The sequence below is a fragment of the Galeopterus variegatus genome, unplaced genomic scaffold (assembly GCF_000696425.1).
Source record: "Galeopterus variegatus unplaced genomic scaffold, G_variegatus-3.0.2 Scaffold746, whole genome shotgun sequence".
Classification (NCBI taxonomy): domain Eukaryota; kingdom Metazoa; phylum Chordata; class Mammalia; order Dermoptera; family Cynocephalidae; genus Galeopterus; species Galeopterus variegatus.
In genome coordinates, this window is record NW_007726857.1 from 379,940 (window position 1) to 403,245 (window position 23,306).

Genomic DNA, 23,306 nt, shown 5'->3' on the forward strand with positions numbered 1-23,306 from the left:
TTGACTATGTATTGGAAAATATATGAATGAATGGTATAATAAAGGGATATATGCTGTCGTGTGGTTATACATCCATTTATATAAAATGTATATATTATGTATACATGAATGAATAAACAAGTGTATTAATAACTAAGTATAATGAGTTCTGTTATAAAATTCTTTAAATTATAGGTATCTAAACAGGACTCGACCTATGTTCCTTCTCTAAATACATTCTTCTTATATATTTAAATATATTATCCAAACCAGTGTAGCAATTCCTTTCCCACTCTGTTACTACCACTTGATAATTTCCCTTTTCTTTCTTTCCTTTCTTCTTTCTTTCTTTCCTTTTTTTTTTTTTTTTTGACTTATTGTTTCCTCACAGCCTTTTGCTAACTTATCGTTGGATCATGGTACTCTATATTTTGCCCAAATGCTGTTCCAGGTCAAATTCTACACTGATAGAACTAACTAAAGAAAAATAAATGGAACAAAAGGATAGTTTCATTCTGATTTCTTTTTACCCCTCAATTTTTTATTTTGCCTTGCCTATGATTTAAACCCCTAAAAGCTGTGGTGTTTTTGACAGATAAAGCAGACTTCCTTATCTTGGAACCTGGATTGTCAATATCTCTATCTTAGATCTTCCTTGTATTATTATAAAGTGAAATAAAATAATGCATGGAAAATGCTGTCAGTGGGTAATACCTAATAAGGACCTTCAGATTTTATGATGATTATTATTTCTACTAAGTTGTGTATATTTTGTTAAGTACTCTTATAAACAAATAACTCAATAATTATATATAATATTTCAAGAACCTCAAAGATTAAATTTACTTTTGATATTATTTTCTTCCTCATGAAGACTATACTTTGGGATTCAAGCAGCTATCTTAAAAGTTAACTTTTGTAAAATGACCCATTTCATAATTTGATAGACACCTATAAATTGTAATTATGAAGCCATTGCTATAAAAATGTGTTGATGCACTCATATTTTTAAACTGTGTCTTAGTAAACTTGATTGTGTTAGCTCTTGATTTTAAATGCGTAAATATGTATTTAAATTAATTCCCAGTCAGGCTAAAGTTACAGCAGAATTATTGCATCATATACCACAACCTTAGAAACTCTCCCTTGGCAGTAATGATCCCTGACTCCCTCTGGGTGTTTTTAGGCACTGATACTCTATAATGGACCATTAAGGAAGATGTTTAATTTGAGACCTATCCAGGTGCACCATACTGAGAGGAGATAATTTCAAAACATGTCTTTTCTCTCCTGCCTGGTTGCCACTGATACACTAACTACAGAGAATGAAATGTAGGAAAGCTATATTTTGTGAATCACAGAAGATAATACATTTCTTTCACAATCATAACAACAAAATATTTAAAACATATTACACAGATCTTTTTATGTAAGGAGATTCTAAAGGAATTATCATTGGAATTTACTGTACATTTTATTTCACTGTTTTTTACAGTAATCTCTTTATTAGTAATACTTATTTAAACTGCTTTTGAAAAAAAATGGCTTACTGAATTTTTTAAAAAATGTGAATGAACATCAAGGGTTTGAACTCAAATTGTTGACGTGAAAGAGATGTATGAACTGACGACTCTTGGTAACTAAACCACAGTAATACTATGATTTACTAATCTAACTCGGTATAAGATATATTTTCCCTTGCATTTCATTTCTGTTTATTTTGGAAAGTCTTCAAAGAAGATGTAAGTCGATGAGTATTTTTTCCTTATCTGTCTGAAGGAGTTGGAATGGTATGAATTTGACATCACTACCTAAATTTTTGTAGCTTTTTATTCTAGGCTTTATTTTTAAGGCAGTTACTTAGGAAGTGTTATTATTTTCAGAGAAATAGAATTAAGAAATATGTCACTTCCTAGTTTAGTCCCTAAAACCCATGCTGTAACTTAATATGATTCTGATTATCCAATCTGACATTTAAACTTCCTTGTTCCAGATATGGAAATAACTTTTTATTACTTTTGACTGTAATGCCAGTTGCATTGATAATGATATTATTTAGAATTTCACAGGAGAAAGTATGATTATGTTGGTTTTAAATCAAACCCTGGAATTTAATTTATACCACACATTTACACTAAATATAATATATTGTCACAGTTGTCAGTCATGAACTACTTGGGTGACTTCAGTTATAATATTGCCAAAAAGAAAACTTAACATAAGGAAGTAGTAGTCTATTCTAATCAAAAGGGCTCTATAGATAGTAAAAATCTAATAAGTATTAGAAATATTTGAGGTTAACCTGGCCTGTCACTTACCAATTAAAAAAGGTATGAGAAAGTTACAAATAATTCTATATGCTTATTTTCAGTAACATTAAAAATAATATCAGTTCCCTTTCTAGCAAAATTTCTTTCATAATACAATCAAATACTCATGCTGATTTAAATTATATTGGTAGATTTTGAAATCTTTTCAAAACTTTTATTTGGGAGATATCTTTCTATTTTTTTTTTTTTTTTTTTTTCAAGATTGTTTTCAACTTTTCTGTAACTTAAGAAGCACTTGTGTGGCTCCTCATAACCTGCAAGTTCCTAGGTTACTCTACTACTAAAATCTTTGGCTTTGTCCCTCGCTCACCCAAAACAAGCATGAATAAAATGGGTCACTGGTATTTATTCAGATGTGCCAAAGACATATATGATTCCAGGTAGGAATTATTCAGAAGGGAAGACATTGAGGGCTTCCTGTTTATGACATGATTCTCACAAGCTGAAGTTTGTTTGAGGATTTCAGTGTATAGCTATATTCTAGAACTTCATCTTACTCCATCCAATCTATAAGTTAAATGCTTGCCACACCTAGCTAAAATCTTCTTACTTTTATGTAAGGTGTGCTGCAGAATCAGTAGTCAGTACATGTGGTGAGAGACAGTAGCATCCAGTGATTGGAAGCACACACTGGGTCTAGACTGTTCAGGAGCCAATCTGGACTCATTATTTTCAGCTATGTGACCTCAGCAAGTTTTTTTAACCTCTTCATCTCTCAGTTTCCTCATTTGCCAATTAGGAGTAAAATAGTTTCTTCCTCATGGAGTTATTATAGGATTAACAATAATGTTTTTAATTAGAATCAATTAAATTAGTTAGTACATGGGAATCTTTTAGAACAGTGCCAGACATAGTAAGGGCTCAAATGTTAGCTGAGAAGAACTATTATTTTGCTTGATTCTCTGTAGATTTTGGAATACATTCATGCATTCCTCTTTGAAATGAACTTATTTACTTTGAAGTAGATACCCATTATGTTCTAAATGTTTTAACTATAGCTTGCTTGCCCTTCCTAATTTCTATTTCCTTTGGAAACATGAAAATCAATCCTCGATTAGTATCATAAATGACATATTGTAAAGCAGTTGTTAATTTTTGAATATCCTTGTAATAGCTATGTTCATTCAGACTTATTTTTTACAGCTAATTTTGATAATAATTTGAGATTTTATGAATATTTTTTTATGAATATTTTATAAATATTTTTATAAATAAGCAAAGTGAAGGATCTAGTTTACAAATTGCATATACATATGGATAGGACATGAGATATTTTTAGTTTTGATTATCTGATTTTCAAGCAATTGGATTGTTTTCCAAACTAGTTGCATTTATGTAATTATTTATATTTACCTTTAATTTGAAACTCATAGATTTTATTTCTGGTTGGACATATCAACGTAGGCAAATATTATCTTTTTCAAAGCCTGTTGGAAATGAACTCCAAACACTGTGGGATTTCAGGAAAGAGGTTAATTCAAGGACACTTCACAAAAAAGGGTTCCTATGTAAAATATCAATCTATCTCATGGATAAAGTGTGCTGCCCTAAAGCCAAAAATAGCAACGTTGATTGAATCAAAATTTGTTCCTAAACATTAATAGACAATTTATTAGATTATAACATTATCTGAGACAGTTACATGAGACATTTATTCTAGAAAACTTTATTAAAATTACCTCCTTAGATTACTTATTTTCTAAAAGAATCAAATTATAATTATCTAAAATGTAATAATGAGATGTATATTTTACTTAGGGAATAATTATATTGATTTTTAGTTTTTTGGGTGCTGTGTAGAGATTTAGCATTTCATTGCTCAAAGTGTGTTTTAAGTAATTTTGAAATTAACATTAACCTTAAAATTAATTGAATAGAAATAAAATTAAAATTAACCATAAAATTAAATAGAAATAGGTCTTTCTTGCTCAGAACTCTCTGAAATTTATGTAGGTGATAGTAGGGAAGGAGTGAGGGAAATTTGGAGACATGACTGGAAGTTCTAGTGGTAGTGTCCTTTATTTGTGCACTGCTCTCCCATCTCCCCCAATTTAACTTCGTACAGTATCTTCCGTACCCATCCTCTGTTTTTTCCTTCTGTTTTTCTTCCTGATTCATTTTTCCTTCCACCTTGACAAAACATATTAACAGTGATATTTCTACAACTTTAAAAGTTGTTATCTTGACGTTCTCAAGTGACCTATATTTTAAATCATAATGCTGGACTTGTAAGTCACTGTGAACTCCCTCTATACAAACTGGCAGATATTGTCCCTGACCCGGTTTGCCTAAGGTATTTTTTTTCCTCTCCATTTTCTTCTGTACATTATAATGAATTTAATCTTCTAAAAGCATGGTATTTGCAATATACCTTCTGATTCTATCCCTTTTTCCACTCAACCACTCACAAACTGTTGTCAAATATTCTTCTATCCAACTTACAGCCAAATGTAATCTCATTTACCATTTTTAACCACACTTGTGAATGTAAATTCCATCATTAATCGAGAACAAGATTTTTCTCATTTATTGAATGCCTACTATTGCCAGAGATCTTGATATGTTCTTCATATATATATTACCTTTATGTAAACCTAAACCACCTGGTAAAATAAGTATTAAATTCAGATGTGTACATTAGGGAATAGAAAAATTAAGTAATCTGCATGTGGTCATACAGCTCACAACTCGAAGAGAGAGGACTTAAAACTGGCCTTTTCTTACTCCGAAGCTCATGTTCTATCCTCTATTCATGCTTCTTCTCATGGTTTGGACTTTTTGATGTTTTATACTTGATGACAGTAGCTGAGGTTTTTAAAAAAATCTGTGCAGAAATAAAGGACCAAGAAAACATGGCCATATTCAATTCCAGGTCAAGGCAAGTACACACATTCTTACTATAGATGAAATTTCTTCCAGATTATATTTGACTTGAATGTATTATAAAATACACATCTATCCAGGTTAAGTAGTCACTGCCAAATGCCTAACAGTGATGTTGTATCTAAAATTGTTGTAATTCTCTAAAATCAGTATTTGATATCAAATAGCAAAAATGGCTGTTAAGCAGTGTTATGTAATTTGGAACTTTGACAAAAATGTCATATTATAAAAATGCAAAAGCTGCATTTTTTGTGTGGTGTCATGTTAGGTGCTATCTAAACAGTGGTTTATTAATTTAAAAATTCATTTAATACCTCTATTTCAGTTAGTATGAATACCTCAACTAACTCAGGCTCCTTATTTCAAAACAAAGTCTATTTATACAAATTAAATTCAGGACAAAATGTTTAAATTCTTAGGAGTGATATAGAAGACCATACAAATTTTTGGAACCTGCCCACTTTAAATATTTACCCTTGTTCTTAAAAGATTGTACTTGCAGTGATGCATATGTATTGATGTACTTTTGTGAATTTAAAAGTTTCAAATCATGGTTTGAAACCAATCAAATTGAATTCACGTTGTATAGCCTTCAAAACCCTCCTGTTCTGCCCCAGTGAATCCTCTATAGCACTTTCTGCTGCTCCTCACTTACCCCTGACAAACCAGATGACTTGCAGTTCTGCAGTATGTTGTCTTTTACCAACTCTTTACCTTTGCTATAACAACCCTTAATCCAGAATGTTCTTCAATCAACTGCTGTTTGGAGAATTCTTATCCATTTCAAATTCTAGCAAAATTACCACTCTTCTTTTTTACCGGATTTGGATTTATATTTTATCACCTGCATTTCCTGTGTGAGTTTTCCTCCTTCCCCAGCTCTCCTTATTTTCTGTCCCTCCATCAAGTGTTGTATGGTCTAGTATGTGACAGTCTTGACGTCAGGCATTTAATTTATGTTATTCCTAATTCTTATAATTAACCGGAAAGGTAGATATCGTTATTTCTTTTACAAATGAAGAAACTGAGACTCAGAGAGGTACATGAATTTGCCCAGCACCCAAATATTAGGTCAGCATGATTTTAAATCCCCTGCTGTTTCTACCATACATTACACACAAAAGCAAATCTGATGTTTTTTTACTTTGTGCTTCCATAACATCTTGCATAATACATGTCACAATTTTCACAGTACTATAGTTATTGGTAAGTAGCCTTTTAACATTCATATTTCACTGCAGGTTATTTTAAAAGTGTAATTATATTTTAGACTTGTAGCCACACTGCCTTCCCACTTGACCCATAGTCAAAGGTTTTGTACATACAGAAGGCTAAAGAAATTTTATTGGAGATGGTAATATATTTTGAAATTATCTTGTTAAATGCTATACATCATTAGTGTATCTTCTCTTTTATGAGTAATTTCCTTGTCATCTGTGACTTAATGCATTCCTAATGTCTTTTCTTGGTTTTTCTTTTCTGTGCTTTTGAAGTTATGCTTCACAAATGACTTGAGTGAAAATCCCTTTTACATTAAAATGGGTTGGTTCGGTGAAGTTAATAACACATAAATTGGAATAAAATTATCATACAAAACTTTCCTTTTTTAAGATGTCAGTATTCAAAGACTGGTGATGTATCTTTTTGTAGGTTTGAGCAATCTGTTATTAAAATTTATATAATGCAGTTATTATAATTTTATTATATATGTCCCCAAATTAACACATTTTGGGAGGGCTGTGAGTGAGAGGGAGGCAAGTGGTGATGGTGGAGTGTGGGAACTTGTTACCCTCCTCAGATAATAACTACCATTCTTTTTAATTCCATTCCTCACCTCTGTTTACACAATAATCACGAAAACAAGTTCCTATGCCTAAATCAAACGTAAATGCCTGAGTAGACATGGCTCTATGTCCTGCTGCAATACCTTAAAATAAATCATTGTTAACAATTCATACATACTGTTTTATCCTTTCTGTAAAATAACTTTTCCCCATTGTTTCAACAGTGTAAAAATGTATGTCAAATGACATAAACTATTTTGGTTTTAACCAAAACCAAACTTAATAGAAATCCTCATATTTCACTACAGAAATCATTTACTCTGCTCCTCCAAAAGATGCAATGCTATAATTAGGCCGGTTGTCTTTTTCAGCGTGTCTGTCTTCTCTCTTCTCTGTGTTCCCCATCCTATCTTATGCAACCATGCTGTTTCAGGTTCTCCACCCTTCACAGTCAAATGACAGATTTATGTGAGTTCTGAGTCTTCTTTGGAAACTTCCTACTTTGACCCCTTTGTTTGCACAGTTAATGTTCCTAATTACTCATACATTTTGGGGGGTTCATTTCTACCATAGAGAGGAAAGGGCACTAACATGGAAATCAAACATTTGGTTTGAAATTCTAGTGTAAAATGTCTTATTTTTCTCTTCAGAAAATGTGGTACAATAGTGCCTGCTTTATAAATATATATATGGAGAATTAAATTATATTAAATTAGAAAACTTGTGTGATATCATATACCATACATCGTGCTAGATGAGCACTCAAAAAAAACCAGATTAATTAATCTTTACCTTGTGACTTCATTTACTGTTTTTTCTACTACTGTGTAAGTGGTGAGAAACATTGTTCTGCTTCATTTGCTTTACTATACCAGTTTGGTTCAGTAAAATGACTTTTCCGTGCTTAAAGTTTTTAATGTCTTACATACACATTTAACACCTTTCAGCAAGAGTCCTCATCTTAAATTGTACGATCCTGGAGAACAGGTTGCATGTTTTATTCGATATTCTCAGCCATGTTACGAGCCCAGTGCTTTCTATTTCAGCGAGCATTCCAATAAACCTCTGTTAAATTAATTAGTTATGTTTGAGCTGCATTCCAATTTAGTTTGTATCTGTTGTCTTATTATTAAAAAGTAAGATGTTTAGAATAACGTAAAGGAAACATTGTTTTAATTATAAGTAATGTCTTTTAAATTACTTATTTTATATGATGCTTGTATTCATTAAAATGAAGAAGGGAGGATGAATACAGATATTTTAGGCGGGGAATAAACTTTCAAGGAATTAAGAGTACCTGCATTTGATAATTCATTTTTCTTCTTTTGCAGGTTTCAGATTTGGGATATTGTTTTTCTGATTTTGAAGAATTTTTTTTTTCTTTTGAGTTTACTTTTTCTTTCTTTCTTTCTTTCTTTTTTTTTTTTAACCGTTGGTCTTGGAGTACAGAAGAGGAATCAGAAATACGCTTATTTAGTTACACTTTTGAAACACTCATTCTTGAGAAACTCTCAAGCCCGAGTACACAGCCATGTGGCCATCACAACTACTAATCTTCATGATGCTCTTAGCACCAATAATTCATGGTAAGATCTTTAATTACATTTTTGTGTAATGCTTAAAATTGTCTTATTTATACTAGATTTTCTTCAAAGTTTTTGGCCTGAGATTTTTGTAGCTTTTGCTTACCATATATTAATATGCGCAAGTTAAATTAAAAGACCATAATATGTACTTTAAGCTGCAATAATTATGACTTTTGACTTGGGTTTCTTAAAGTGCCTATTGAAATGTGAATATAACCAAAAGGCTTTCTTTTTTAAAAAAAGAACTCTTGCATATTTTATTCTTTGTTTCTAACACATTTATGAAACATCATCTGAATCATTATATTCTTTATTATGACTTTTTTGGCATACATATTTTTATGCTTAAAAAACGTATTTAATGTAGTAAGTATGAACATTTGAAAACAAACTCCAAAAATATTTGCTTTCTCAAACTGTTATATTTTTCTAAGTATTTACTACTCTGTCCAATCTTTAGTACACAGAATATGAACTGTAACCGTTCATTAAAGGGAAATTGTTTCTGCATCTACCTTTCAATGCAAACAAACCAACCAAAAAACAAAACAATGCAACAGCAAAACAATATGAACACAGGCTGTCAGTTTTTAGAAAAAGGTTATTTTGCAGAAACATGCTAGTATACTCATAGTAAAGTTGTATACTCACTTTGTTCATTTAGATTTCGTGGTATTTATAGCACAAATATGATAATTTAGAAATTATGTACCTTTGCAAATTTTATAAAATATGAAGTAATTTAATACATAAGACAGACTGATTTATATTTTGTACAACTTAGTGTAAAATTCACTGAATCTTTCTAAAAACTGGTAAAGTCTCTATGTATGTTCCTCTCTCATGATTTAAAGTTTTCTGCTAATTATCTTTGGCTTTGCACTAAGATGAAAAAGTTATAATATAGTCACTATCTCATGGTGATGGTAATTATACCAGAGAAAAAGGGACACAGCTTTATTTGCCACTACTTAAGTGGTCTCAATATTACAGTGCAGGAAGCAGCTGAAAAGAATTTTTAGGCTCTTTTCACTCACTTTTGGTTTTTATTTGATTACAGAAACCCATTGTAGTTCATCAGTGATGCAATTCCGAATTTGGCCTGTGTTCCTAAGTTTCAACATGAATTGCATTCTGCTGTCATTACAAAAACTGGATAAAATAACTACTGTCACTTTTGAAGTTTTCCTCTAAATTTTTCATGATTGAACATCCTTAATTCTGGGCCGGCCTGGTGGCACACTGCTACAGTGCGCCGCTTGGGAGCATGGCAGCGCTCCCGCCGAGGGTTCGGATCCCACATACAGACCGGCCGCTCACTGGCTGAGCGAGGTGCGGGCACACACCGAGGGTTGCGATCCCGTTGCCGGTCTCGGTCTGGTACGGGCGCGACACTGAGGGTTGTGATCCGTTGCCGGTCATGAAAAAAGACAAAAAGGAAAAAAAAAATGCTTAATTCTAACAAATCACTGTAAGGTAGAGATATTTTTAAAAATGAGTAAAATCCTACTTATACAATCACACTGTTTTAAGCAATTTAAATTTCTCAAAAATTTAAAAATATTTCCTTAATTTATATATTTATGCGGCACGGATGCATTCACATACATGGGCACATACAACATTTTGTGATATGGGACAGTGAAAGAATTATGTGACTTTAAACAAATGCTTTTCTCATTATCTGTATACCCAAAGGTGATTCAAATTAGCTTTTTTTGATGTTATAAAAATACCTCCCATATAAGGTTATTTTGAGGATAAAATAAATAGCATATATAAAGAATTCGGCACAGAGCATGACAAATATTAAGTGCTCAAAAATGTTAATTTCCTTCATCATACAATCTGTTCCTCCAGTTTATTTTCATTCCAGTAAGTTATCACTAGGAATTAGCTCGCCTTGAGTGCTGTTTCATTTAATATTGATAATAAGGAAAAAAATACACACACACACACACACACACACACACACACACACACACACACACACACACACCTAATGCATGTTCAAAATGTCAATCTAAAATTACCTGTATTAGAGGAAGTTAGGTTAGAAATAGCAGAAATAGACATTGTAAGAAAGATTCCCTTTTCAGAGCTGAAATTTCTGGTCTCCCAAGACTGACACCTGCTGTGTATTTCAGTGGGCCCCAAACATGGCTGAGCCACAGATTATGGCTCTTGGTTTGGGGCCTGGTAGTCAGTATTAAATTCACACTCTCACATGCACACACAGAGAATATCCCCAAGTAACTCTCAAAAGTATTTAAAAACTCCTAATACAGTGGTATGGTACGTAGAAAATTGACGTATTGTATAAAACATTTTGGCTAAAAACTAAAGCAGTCCTTTCCTTTTTACCATAGCAGACTAAACAATATAGAAGATTTCAACTTATAAACTTTATCCTTATTATCTTTTGTGGTATTTTAAAACTTTGCACCAGAGAAAATGTAAGTCATTTTGTCTGCCTTCTATAAAAGGCCTTTTTTGCCTTTGTGATACCACTTTTCACTTGTGAATGAAGAGCTTTAGGAACAGTCTTTGGGAGCCTAACTTGCTCATAAATAGAGGAATGTACTTTTGATCAAGTATATAATAGGATAGGAATTTTTAGAGTCCCCATCAATCCTGGCTTAAAAGAATACTGCACAATTCGAAAGCTTAGATGACTGAGTTAGAATGTATGTCACTTATAGAAGTGCTTTTTGTTTCCAAAACATGATCTGATGACATCTTTTTTGCCTGCTGTTGTTGAGATGCCCAACTTTATTTGCCCTCTGACCACTGGGAATGAACTTTTCTGAGTAATGACCTGAATGGCTGTTCCTTTCTCCAGAGCAAATAATGATGATGACTACTGATTTCATACCGTAAACTTCAGTTGTATTGGTTCAGTTAATCCTCACAACAATCACGTAGATTTACTGTTATCGTTACTATTATCATCATCATTATCTTTCTGTGATAAAAACACTGAGGTATCAAGTGGTGAAGTAACTTGACTGAGGTTACACAGCTGTTAAGTGACATAGAATGGTTTTAAAATCCCATTCCTGGCTTCCTGAGTTTTTGGTCTTAGTGCCAGTAGATGTCCAAATCCTATCAAGATCATTCTTCTCTGCACAGAATCTCATCTGATCTGTGTCATATGTGTAGGTGATCTATACTGATTACCCACCTATTCCATGTTCTTGTGATAGACAAACTCGGTTTTGAAGTCTGACAGATGAAAAAATCCAGCCCTGCCACCTACTAGCTCTGTAACTCAGTTTCATGGCTAAACTAGTTAATAAATATTATTTATCAACCACTACAAGCCAGAAAACTGTGCTAGATGTTAAGGATGTGGTAAGAAAACAAAAAATGTTTAGTTTTTCCCTCAAAGAGCTTACAGTAATTGAAAAACTTGTAGGCCTAGTTTTCATTTGTAAGAATGGGCATTTAATCCTTACAGGGTTGTTTTAAGAAATGGATGGCATAATATATGTATATATACCCCTTCCTTACCTTAAGATAGTACTAAACCTTTGAGCACTAAGTAGGGAAAATGCATAATTATTCTTATTTTCATCCTGAGAATTGAAAGAAATCTTTTTCTACTTAAACCTCAGTATTCAAGATTTACCAGAAATTTATAAAGTCTAGCATGTAAACAAAATTATTATCAAGATTATTAATATCTAAACAAAGTTATTGCCAATATGTAGGAATGCTTAAATCACTCTTTCAGTTGGTAGTATATAATTGTCAATGATATATTTTTGAATGAGCTCTACATGGGTGAAATTAAATAATTAATGAAGCTAAATAATTAATTTTGTTAATAATTTTGCTAGTGGAATAATCTCCACATTGCCCTAGAAAGTCTGGTAAATGTTTTATATAGGAAACAAAACTAATCAGTACATCAACATTGCATATATATACAATTTTTAAAATTAGGAAATGTCTTTGGTTCTCTGTTTATGTGTCCATATTCTATGTCTCTGTGTACCTCTGTATTCTCCTTTTTTGTTTTCCATGACTGTGTCCTCTTCCTGTAGAGCCATAAAACCCTTATCTATAATGCAGTGACATCTAGCAAAAGTAGAGAAGCAGCTAAAGCAGATGGCCAGTTCTTTGCTGTGCACTATTGTAGTGTTGCATCAATATAAAGGATTCTTTTTTGTCATTTTGTTGATGTGGTTTGGAACAAGAGAAAAGAAAAAAAACTTGGAGAACAGCAATCCAGTGATAACATGGATTTCTGGGGCTCATTCTGTTTGGCAGTAAAGAAATATTCAGGGCCAATGTGGGACATTGACTAGGAGATCTGTTCTGGCGGGTAACTTCACCTCAAGTCCCAATGGATTTGGAGTTCAAAAGGTGATTGTGGTGCTCAGATATTTTATCTGCATCTTAGCTTAATTAAACTTCACTTATAAACTGAGTCACAGTTGAAAAGGCAACAAAGAGGATCATTGGCACTTACTGTAAGTAATGGGATACAATATTTTTACGAGCGTATTCACAGAAATAACAATAGGATTTTAAAAAGTTTTTCTGGAACCACCTTATGGTGTATTTTTTTTTTCTTTTCTGCAAGTCTATACTGTTATTAAAGTTGAATCTGTATTTGTACATTCATGGACTTTACAAGCTAATCTTTTTTGTTATGTTTAAGAAGTTACTTATAATAAATAGTTCTTAGTAGGGACAAAACAATAATTAGATGCATATATAATTAGTCCTCTTTTTTATAATTTGCACTTTATTATTAATCTATTTTTACAGTTATAATATTATTTAATGTATAAATGATTTAAAATAATACCCGTATATTTTTAAATTTCTAATAGATATGAAGCTGGAAAAACTACAAAATTACATTTTACTACATAACGTTTTACCATATAATTCTTTCTGTGAAGACGTGTTTTATTAGTTGTGAAAGAGTCAGGTTGACTTCCAAGCTCTGCTTAACTTTGTTATTTTTAGAAATTAATTATCCTTGAAATGTTTATAGTGTTTGCCAGCCTAGGTAACTTGTAATATGTGCAGTAATATAATTATTTTTATGGTCAAATATGTTATACAAAAAAATTGGTGTCATGGTAATGATATATGAGGTTAATGCTAACACATCCAATATGACCTGCATTAGCCAGTTGGTACCGAATTTCAAAATATGTATTTTGTAAGTTAACTGCACAATCTCAATATCACAATGTCAACTATAAATATTCCTGGCTGAAAGCTTTACTTTGTAAGAATTTGCTTAAAAACCTTCCCAAATACCCAGTATACAGGGTAGCAATTGGAAAAGAGTTTGCTTTTGCCTTTGTACTTGCAAAACTTCTTATATGTGAATTTTGTTGTAGTGATACTCGATGCAGTGTACATGTTAGGAGTAAAATAGCATTTTATTATGTTCAGATTTTATATACTGTGGCTATTGAGGGGCTTGGAATATATCTTATTTTTATATTTCTTTTCCCGGAGTGGACTATGACTGTAGCAAGCTAGTTGTTCTATGCTTAGTGTTTAATGAATTTCAAAATATTTGAGTATGTCATTGTCTGTTTTCTTCTTTGGATTGCCATTTACTTTCTTTCTCAATATAAGAATGGTGCTTTCACATTTATAATTTGATATAAGTAGCCATAGTACATTGTTCAAGTATTTGTTTCCTTTATTCTTATTAGGAAATGATTCCTTAATAGCCAGTCAAACAATTGAGGTTCTATAGGAAACATGTAAATAAAAGGGTATATAGATTGTATTGTTATATATTTTAACTTGACGGTTTATAATAAGAACCTATTGAAAAATAGTTAATATATTCTCTAATTTTTTCAGTTTTTAATCTTTAACTGAGACTAACTTTAAATTTTTTTAATTACATTTTTGTTTTATTTGAATCTATATTTCCCCTATATTTTGTCATAGTAGGCTAATTCCTTTAAATATTGAAAATTTCTTCCTATCAAAAAAACTTATCAGTATGAAAGATTGATCAAGTAAGTTAGTCTAGTTAAAAGATTTGCAAGAGAAATATGCTAGTTTTACTTACAAAAGTAATAGATATAGGTATTCACACAAAAATAGCTGCCCACAATGGCATTTGATAGGCTTTCTGTGGTTTATTTCATCTACACATATTATAGTTTGTGGTGATTTGGATGTCCTGAAGTCAAGGTTTTAGATTAGTGGAAAAGTACAAGAGCATAGTCTGGTACATTTCTCTGCTAGTCATGACCAGTGTAACCTACTTTATTGTCAAAGTAATTCTCCTCATGCAAATTTAAATTAGAAAGTAAAAACCTCATAATCCCCTAATCCAGTGATAATGTTTGTTAAATTTTTATTGCAGTCGGGCCGTCCCGGTGGCGCACTGTTATAGTGTGCCGCTTGGGAGCGTGGTGGCGCTCCCGCCGAGGGTTCGGATCCCACATGCAGACCGGTTCCCGCTCACTGGCTGAGCGGGGCGTGGGAGCAGCGCTGAGGGTTGCGATCCCGTTGCCGGTCCCGGTCCGGTGTGGGGGCGACGCTGAGGGTTGCGATCCGTTGCCGGACACAGAAAAAGACAAAAAGGAAAAAAAAAAAAATTTATTGCAGTCATGTATATGCTCACATATATTTTTTAAAAATTAGAATATTAGAAATAAAATGTATTTTTTTCATTTTAGCTTAACATTAAATCTTATGCAGTTTTATGCTCTCATTAAAAGTTTTTAAAAAATTATTATGTCATATGAAGGCACCATAATTTATTTAACTGTATTTCGATGGATCAACAATGAAGGATATAGCTCTATTATCTACACAAATAGCACTGTGAAGAAACATGATTGTATATAGATTTTGATATTATCCCTGTATCCCTAGATAAAATTTGTTGAGAAATTATAAAAAAAAGATTCTTTTATCAGGTAATGAATAGCTATCTTAAATATGTGCTAATAAATGATCAATACAACTTTGATTTTTATCACTGCAATTTGTTTAAAACAATTTCACAAGTTTTGTCTACTATAACAATGAACAAATATTTAAATATTAAGATATTCTTATTTGCAGTGATATAATGATTTATTCAGAAAGTTCAAGAAATAAAATTTTTCTCAGAATTAACGAGTTCTTTGAGTTCAGATATATGATTCACACATATACATATGTGATTATAGTCAAAACAGCAAAGGAATGCATGAGTTACTTAGGTAATATCATAACACGAAATGTATGTAACAACCTATGAGAAAACTCTTAAACATTACCAGGAGTCATAAAAGACATGTGACACACCATGTTCCTGCATGAAAAGACTGAATGTGGCAAAATTACCATATATTTCCAAATTAATTTTCATAGATTTTTACACAATTATATTCCAAATACCAATATGAGCTTTTCTCTGTAGAAACTCAACAAAATTATTCTAAAATATAATTTGAATATTAAACAAGGGAAAAAGTTAATAAAAATAAAAGGGGGTAATAGAAAGAAACTTACCCAACTGACATAAAATGTATATTATAAAAACATATATTATAAAAAATGTATATTATAAAAGTATATTATAAAAGTTGATCAATTATAAAAATGAGGTCCCTGACACTGCATTGTAGTTTATGTTTATCTTACAAAGTGATAGAAATGGCTTCTTGGAAAATCAAATATTGAGGACAAGAAGTAGTCAAGTAGAGTTCAAATAAATTGTGTGTGGGGGTGTGTGTTTCAAATGATATATTATAAAACTTCTATAAGAAGATTTATTTTAGTTATCCACCTTTATCTCCATTTTTGAACAATATATTAGGTAGATGAACTAGGCTGTAGCCTTAGTAGACTTCAAATTAATAATGGCTTTAAGAGAATAATTTCTTGCTCACCAAATGTTCCAAGACAGGTAGGTGTTTTTGAGTGTGTGTGTGTGTGTGTGTGTGTGTGTGTGTGAGAGAGAGAGAGAGAGAGAGAGAGGGAGATAACTGTTCATAGTTATTCAGATACCCTGTCTAATGGCAGAAGGCTTCCAAAGTCATTCTGAGGGTCATCGCCAGTGCAATCCACAGGAAGGGGGTTAGGAGCATTATGGAGTTTCTAGTGGAAGGTTTTCATGAATATGCTTTGATGTGGTGCGTGCTAACTTCTACTCCTGTTCCATTAAATAAAACTCAGTCTCATGGCTCCAGCTATAAGACACTCTGAAAAAATGTAGTCTTATCGTGATAAAGGAAGAAGACATTCATGTACAAATGATACCACGTAGTTTACAGAAATGGATTTTAATGCATTAATATCCTTTTTTAAACGTTTCAAAGAGTTTTTTTCCACAGCTTTAAAATAAGATTTCATGTACCATAAAACTCACCCATTTAAAGTGTAAACGTCCATGGATTTTAGTATGTGCACAATTGTGCAACTATCACCATAATCAATTTTAGATCAGTACCCTAAAAAGAAACCCCATACCCGTTAGCAGTCACACTCAGTTTCACCTCCTCACTCCCTCCCCTGGCAACCACTAGTCTATTTTCTGTCTCTGGGGATTTGTTTATGCTGGGCATTTCATATAAATGGAATCATATAATACGTCATTTTTTGTAATTAGCTTCCTTCACTTGATGTAATGTTTTTAAAAGTTATCCATATCCTTTCATGTATCGGTACTTAATTATTTCTTATCACAGAATAATGTTGCAATGTATGAATATACCATGTTGTATTTGTCAGTTGAATGCAATTTACGTTATTTCCACTCTTTGGCTATTATGAATAATGCTGCTATGAAAAGTCATGAACAAGTTTTGAGCGGACTTGTTTTTGTTTCTCTTGGGTATACACCTAGAGAATTGCTGAGTCACTATGTTTAGTATTTTGAGGAACTGCTAAACTTTTCTGAAGTGGCTGCATAGTTTTATGTTACAAATGACAATATGAGGGTTTTTGTTTCTCCACATCCTCACCAACACTTGTTATTGTCTTTTTTATATTAGCCGTCCTAGTGGAGGCAAAGTAATATCTCACTGTGATTTTGATTTACATTTCTCTAATGCATAATGATCTTGAGCTTCTTGTCATGTGTTGAGTTACAAGCATTCTTAATAGAAATATTTTTATAAAAGACCAGAATATATCACTGTTAGATTTAAGAGTTCATTAGACTGCATTTTCTGAGAGGCATTTTGCCTGGCTTTACCCATTTAAATCTCACCTATTTTATTTAGTTTTGACTCATACACCATTTGTCTACCCTCATTACCCCACCTCCACTTTTACTTACATATTTGATTCCTAAATGTAGTTCATTAATTCAGGTTATTATTATGATGACAAAAACTAGTAACTGACAATGATTCAAACTTTATTCTGGTAGGAAGACTATGTACAAGTGAATTACAACAGCAAGGTAGTTCATTGGGTTCTTCTGTTAGTTTCCAATTACTTCTCAAAAAGAAAATTATAAATTGAGTTAAACTTTGGTGGCCAAAAAAGTTTCTATTTTTGGCCCAGTCTGAATTCCTGTTCTTCCAGATTTTGGAAATCCTCTATTTATATATTTTTATATCTTTGCTCAAATTATATTATAAATATTGAGTCTTTCATTTTATTTCCATAGATTGTTTTTCTCTAATATGTTTTGCAAACTGTGGAATGCTTCTTTTCGTTCACCTCAAGAAAGTTATGCAAAATTCTATAGGTATATGTCTTTCTATCAAATCCACATATTATATATTATTGCATATTATCATTCTCTATATTCACTCACATAGCATCTTCAAATAAACAAATATAAAAAGAAGGAAGTCAGTAAAGAACCTGAGGTTTTATATGGCAGGGATCCTAGCAGACTTGTACATTACAGCCCATTGGGCTTATCTGGTATGAAAATATTACTATTTGGGAATAAAGGATTAGGAGAGAGCTAAATAAAGATAATAAACAATTTATAAATGCTGATACTGAACAGATTTTGCAGTTGTCAAGAACCATAGAGAATGATGTCAACATATTTAGAAAGTATTGCTTACACGAATCCCAAAAACAATATTGCCTAATCTAAACTGCTTTAAATCCTAATTTGTATGGGCCTATTGAATGAAGTAGAAAGATCTCAAGTCTTAGAGTCTAATTCCAGTTCCATTACTTCCAAGATATATGACCTTAACCAGTTTAAATCACAGTTTCCTTTTTTGTTAAAGGGGTAATTAGGCAGACTTTGTTATAGTATGAGGATTAGAAAAATAATGTGTAGGAAGACCCTCACACAAAGCTTCACACATTTAATCCTGGGAGAATGGGCTCATTAAAACATACCTTTAGGAATTAGAACTGAAAAACAAATGACCTGGATAGTAAGCAAAATTTAAAATACAACACCATCTTGGGGTCATTTACTTTCTATAGGGTTTTTCAAAGAGTTCATTGTATATTCTTAATCCTCAAATGTGACAGTTTCTCTAATGAATCTACGCATTTGTACACACATTCTATCATTACGTTCAGGACTCACTCACTGGACTGTAACTAAGTCTTTAATGAGTTACTAATGAACATCTTAAGCTTAGATCAGCATTAAAAAAAAATGTTAAAGGATGTTGAAAAGCTATTCAGAGTGCAAATCTGTCTCTTTTAATTAGACCGTAAGCCCAATAAAATTTTCTGTCATCACTATTCTTTCGAAGTTTGACGAAATTGAATAGTGAGTGACAGATATACCCTCCCTTTGATATCATTAGTTTCATGCAAAGTTAAATGGGGTAAATTCAGTGATCTAAATTAGAGAATCATTGTTTTGATTAAATGCAAAGATAAAAATAATATGCAAAATTAAAATAGCATTTTACAATGTTCTATTCTTTTTCTTGGACTCAGATGAATTTAAAACAGATTGATTTTGTTGTTGCATTAGAGAATAACAGATGACAGGAGGAAAAAAGATCCAGATATGATTAGATCATGTAGGTGAAAAAAAAATCTGAATTTATAAAAAGAACAAACAGTCTGCTTTCACACATTACTGATTCTCTCCAAGCTGTTAGAAATACCACAAAGTAGTAATCATAAACACTACCTGAATTAGATTAGGATTATTCATTACTGTAGTTCTCCTTACAAATCAGCAGTGATTCTTGGCAGTGATCCATTTTTTTTCTTCTTTTTTTCATTCTTTTGACAGTGAAGTTGGTGAAACCATGCAAACCTTAAGGGCACATGATTTAATCATGAAGACAAATAATACATAAAATTTAAAGCAACAGGTTGATACCATGGTCTGCTTCCAGGGAACACTACATAATTGCTTAAAAGGAGGCCTTTTAGATTAGTCACAATAGCTGGATAGTTGGAATAGCTGTGATACCTCAGATGTATTATAGGTTACAGTCTGTTGCTGGAAGGCCTTATGTTGTCTCTGCAGACAGATAAAAAACCACCATGTCGATTTTTAAAAGTAGGTGTCCAATAATAATCACACTCTATGTATATACCACCGACATAACATAATCGATCATTTTGACATTTGAGCCTGTTAACGTATCTGCTGTGTTGCTAACCAGCATTTAGGCCTTCATTTTGTGTAGATATTGAGAAAAGGTGATGGTTGGCAAAAATCTCTTACTGTTATTAAAAAAAGAGAGAAAACAAGTTCTCATTCTTCTCAACTTTCTTCAGAGATGCCAGTTCTGATAAACTTAGGATAAGGAGACAGAACTCACTAACAAGACAGAACTCTGTCAAAATATGTATCATTTTTGCTTGTTTTGCCCACACACCAAGTATAATTGGCAGCGTGGTTAAGGAAGAGTACTCCATTGCCATAGTTGTAAAGGTTGTTAAGGAAAGATTTACTTCAAATCTTTCCGAAAGCACTGCTTCCATACCATTAAAAAATTAATATTCTAAAATGCCAGATTTGAAAGCTAATTAAAAAGTAATCTTTAAAAGTTGGTTCTTTTATTTTTTTAACACTATGAATTAAGTTTCCTTTTAGCTTTATTCATAACCAAGTGACTCTTCCACTATTCTCAGCATTTTTTACATACAGACTTTATAACTTGGTTGCTCAATTCTCTGGCAAAAGTTAATTGTGTTTGTTTTATTTTACTGTTGAAGGCTATGTTATGGAGAGAAAGAGGGAGGAACCTAGTCTGAAGGGCAAATTGCTTACCCACATAGGGCATACAAGCTACTTGACCACGCCAGTTGTTGGGCTCTTTTACGTGCCGGTAATCCTATACCGACTGGGCCAATTGCCGAGGTAGGGCTGGGTCTGGAGCTCCCAGACCCCTCAAGCCCATTCACAGACTGGGTCACAAACCCTTCACATGCCAGACTAGGTCCCCAGACCCCTCACATACCAGGCTGGGTCACCAGACCTCTCACATGCAGGTCTGTGATCTAGGTAACTGGTCAAAAGGTCCTTGGAGCCATAGGTTGGAAAGCACGGCTGCCTGCCTGCCTGCTTCACTGAAACTCCTCTCTCTCTCTCTCTCTCTCTGAAGAATGCAAGAATAGCAACAAAACTAAAAAGATACATTGGCGCGCATGCACACTAACTCTACACACACACACACACACACACACACACACACACACACACACACAATTTGCTTACAAAGGATGTGCTAAAATCACAACCAACCGGACCCAAGGCGAGGGCCCTGACCAAACTATTCTATTTTCCCAACACCACTGCTTCATGATACAATTCAGTCTAGAAAAGGATTTTGTTGGGTTAAATTGAATGATATGCAAGTATAATAGGAAAGTAGCTTCATCATACACAGGAGGACAATTTTTTGCAACTGAGCTATTTTCTTATAAGACCCAGAATTGAAACAGATTTTCTCTCTGTGTTAGAACTTCCATACTGTAATTTCTACCTGGTGGCATCCATAGTCAGGTGCTTGAATTGGAACTTTTACGACTATTATTCAAGATTACTACCCAAACTATAAAGAAAGTATTCAGCTATCACATACACCTTTGGGAGAGATCAGAAAAAGCATAATCTTTTATATGGCCAAAATGAAGGTGCTGGGAGAAAGATAGAGCCATTCATGTATGCATAAGAAAACAGGATTGAAAAATGTGTATTTATTTACACAAAAGGAAGTAAAAGCAATAGTCTCTACCCCTTGGCTGCACCTCTTTCTCCTTTTGTCTCTACCTATCTTTTTATATACTCATATATGTTGCCCCGAGGTTGAATTACACACTCAGTATCCATGAACCATTTGCTGTTATAACTATTTCAATATAATTTTTAGCATTTACATAGTACTTTCCAGTTAGCTGAACAATTTTGCACACAATAGCTCAGTGAATACTCTTCATTCAGTGGTTCATATGTATTAGTATTGGTAATTTTAAGATGAAAAAGTAGATTCAGAGCTATCAATCTAATGAGCAATGATACATTTCAAACAGTTGGTAAAAAAGAAACTCAAAAATCTCTTAACCATCTTGTGGAAGCTTCTTCCATAGGAATTTTTATAACCTACTGAGCATTTGCCTTACTTTGCAGATCTGTTATTTAAAAAATAAACCAACCAAAACAGTATATTAAGATTAATCTAAAATATAATAAAAGAAGTAAAATTTTTAAAAATCTTAATTTAGGAAAGAAAGTTATAGTGTGTTTTCTTAAACCTTGGAAATCGAAAGACAGATTTTAAATATATTTTAGTAGAGAATAGAAGGGAAACATTGTGAAATCTGATGATGATTTTATAAATATAATGAACAGTTTGGTAAATTATGGGAAGAGTGATACTAGAAAGTGGTCAGATTTGGAAAGCTTGAGCAGTAAGGGAAAGGATTTCCTACAGGAAGGATAATTTGAACAAAGGATTAGGCAGGTATGCATAGGAAGATAAGTATTTTATATCCAGGAGATGCTAGTGAAAAGCAACGTTGAATAGGTTAGGATCATAGTGATGTTAGTGTACATTTTAAACTCTGTATGGCTCATAATTAACAAACTGTTAACAAAAGAAAACCACCAGAGAGAAAAGGAAGACTTTTTTTTTTTTTAATAATCTGCAGATCAGTCCTTGGCAAGACCAAAGATGAGCACTGTGCTTGGGAAAGGGAAGAGGCTGTATTCATGCCTCTTAGGATCAGGTTTGCATACATATTCAGTGAACTTACAGAAATGCTGTGAATATTTATGAAGAAGGATACACACCTGCACAGTGAGTGGTATTGCTCAGGCTCTATAGACCAGCTATGTCTGGTTTTGATGTGGTCTCTGTTATCAGAGAAGAGGGCAAAGAATGTCCTTGGAGTCTGTTTTCTAATTGGAGACATAGTGGGCCCTCAAGAATGAGGAGGGGGGGTTGGTGGCTGGCACCAGGTGGATGTATTTAAGGTCAGTGTAGAATTCTCAGTTATAGCTGATTTGGCCTTATCATTATGAGCATTGCCTTCGTTTAGTTACAGAAAAGAAAACTTCATAACAGTTAGTAAGATGTATACTTGCAGGCTGAGCAATACCTGTCTGCCCTTTCCCTCCCACTGTGGCCATTTGGTGCTGTTTAACAATTTAAATGTCTCTTTTAACCTTAGTTGAATCCATTTTGTCTGTCCTTTGGGGTACATTTTAACATAGTTAATAAAAAGACATGGTAAAATATTACCCCAAAACACAAAAATAAATGACTTGTGAGAAACCTTCTTAGTTTATGAAAATTAAATCACTGTGACTGATAAATATGCTTAGTGGTGTTTTGTTGGCGTTTCTCTAATCTTAGAAG

The 23,306-nt window shown here is 32.7% G+C and overlaps 1 protein-coding gene across 1 annotated transcript in view; it reads left to right on the plus strand.

Moving 5' to 3' along the window:
• The first annotated feature begins 8,405 nt into the window (after positions 1–8,405).
• The window catches only part of LOC103589933 (latrophilin-3-like), an 83,239-nt gene continuing 68,338 nt past the window's right edge, over positions 8,406–23,306 (plus strand). Inside the window, exon 1 of the mRNA XM_008572018.1 lies at positions 8,406–8,562. Coding sequence (XP_008570240.1) covers positions 8,508–8,562 — 55 coding nt within the window. The 5' untranslated portion in view covers positions 8,406–8,507. The remainder of the gene's footprint in view (positions 8,563–23,306) is intronic.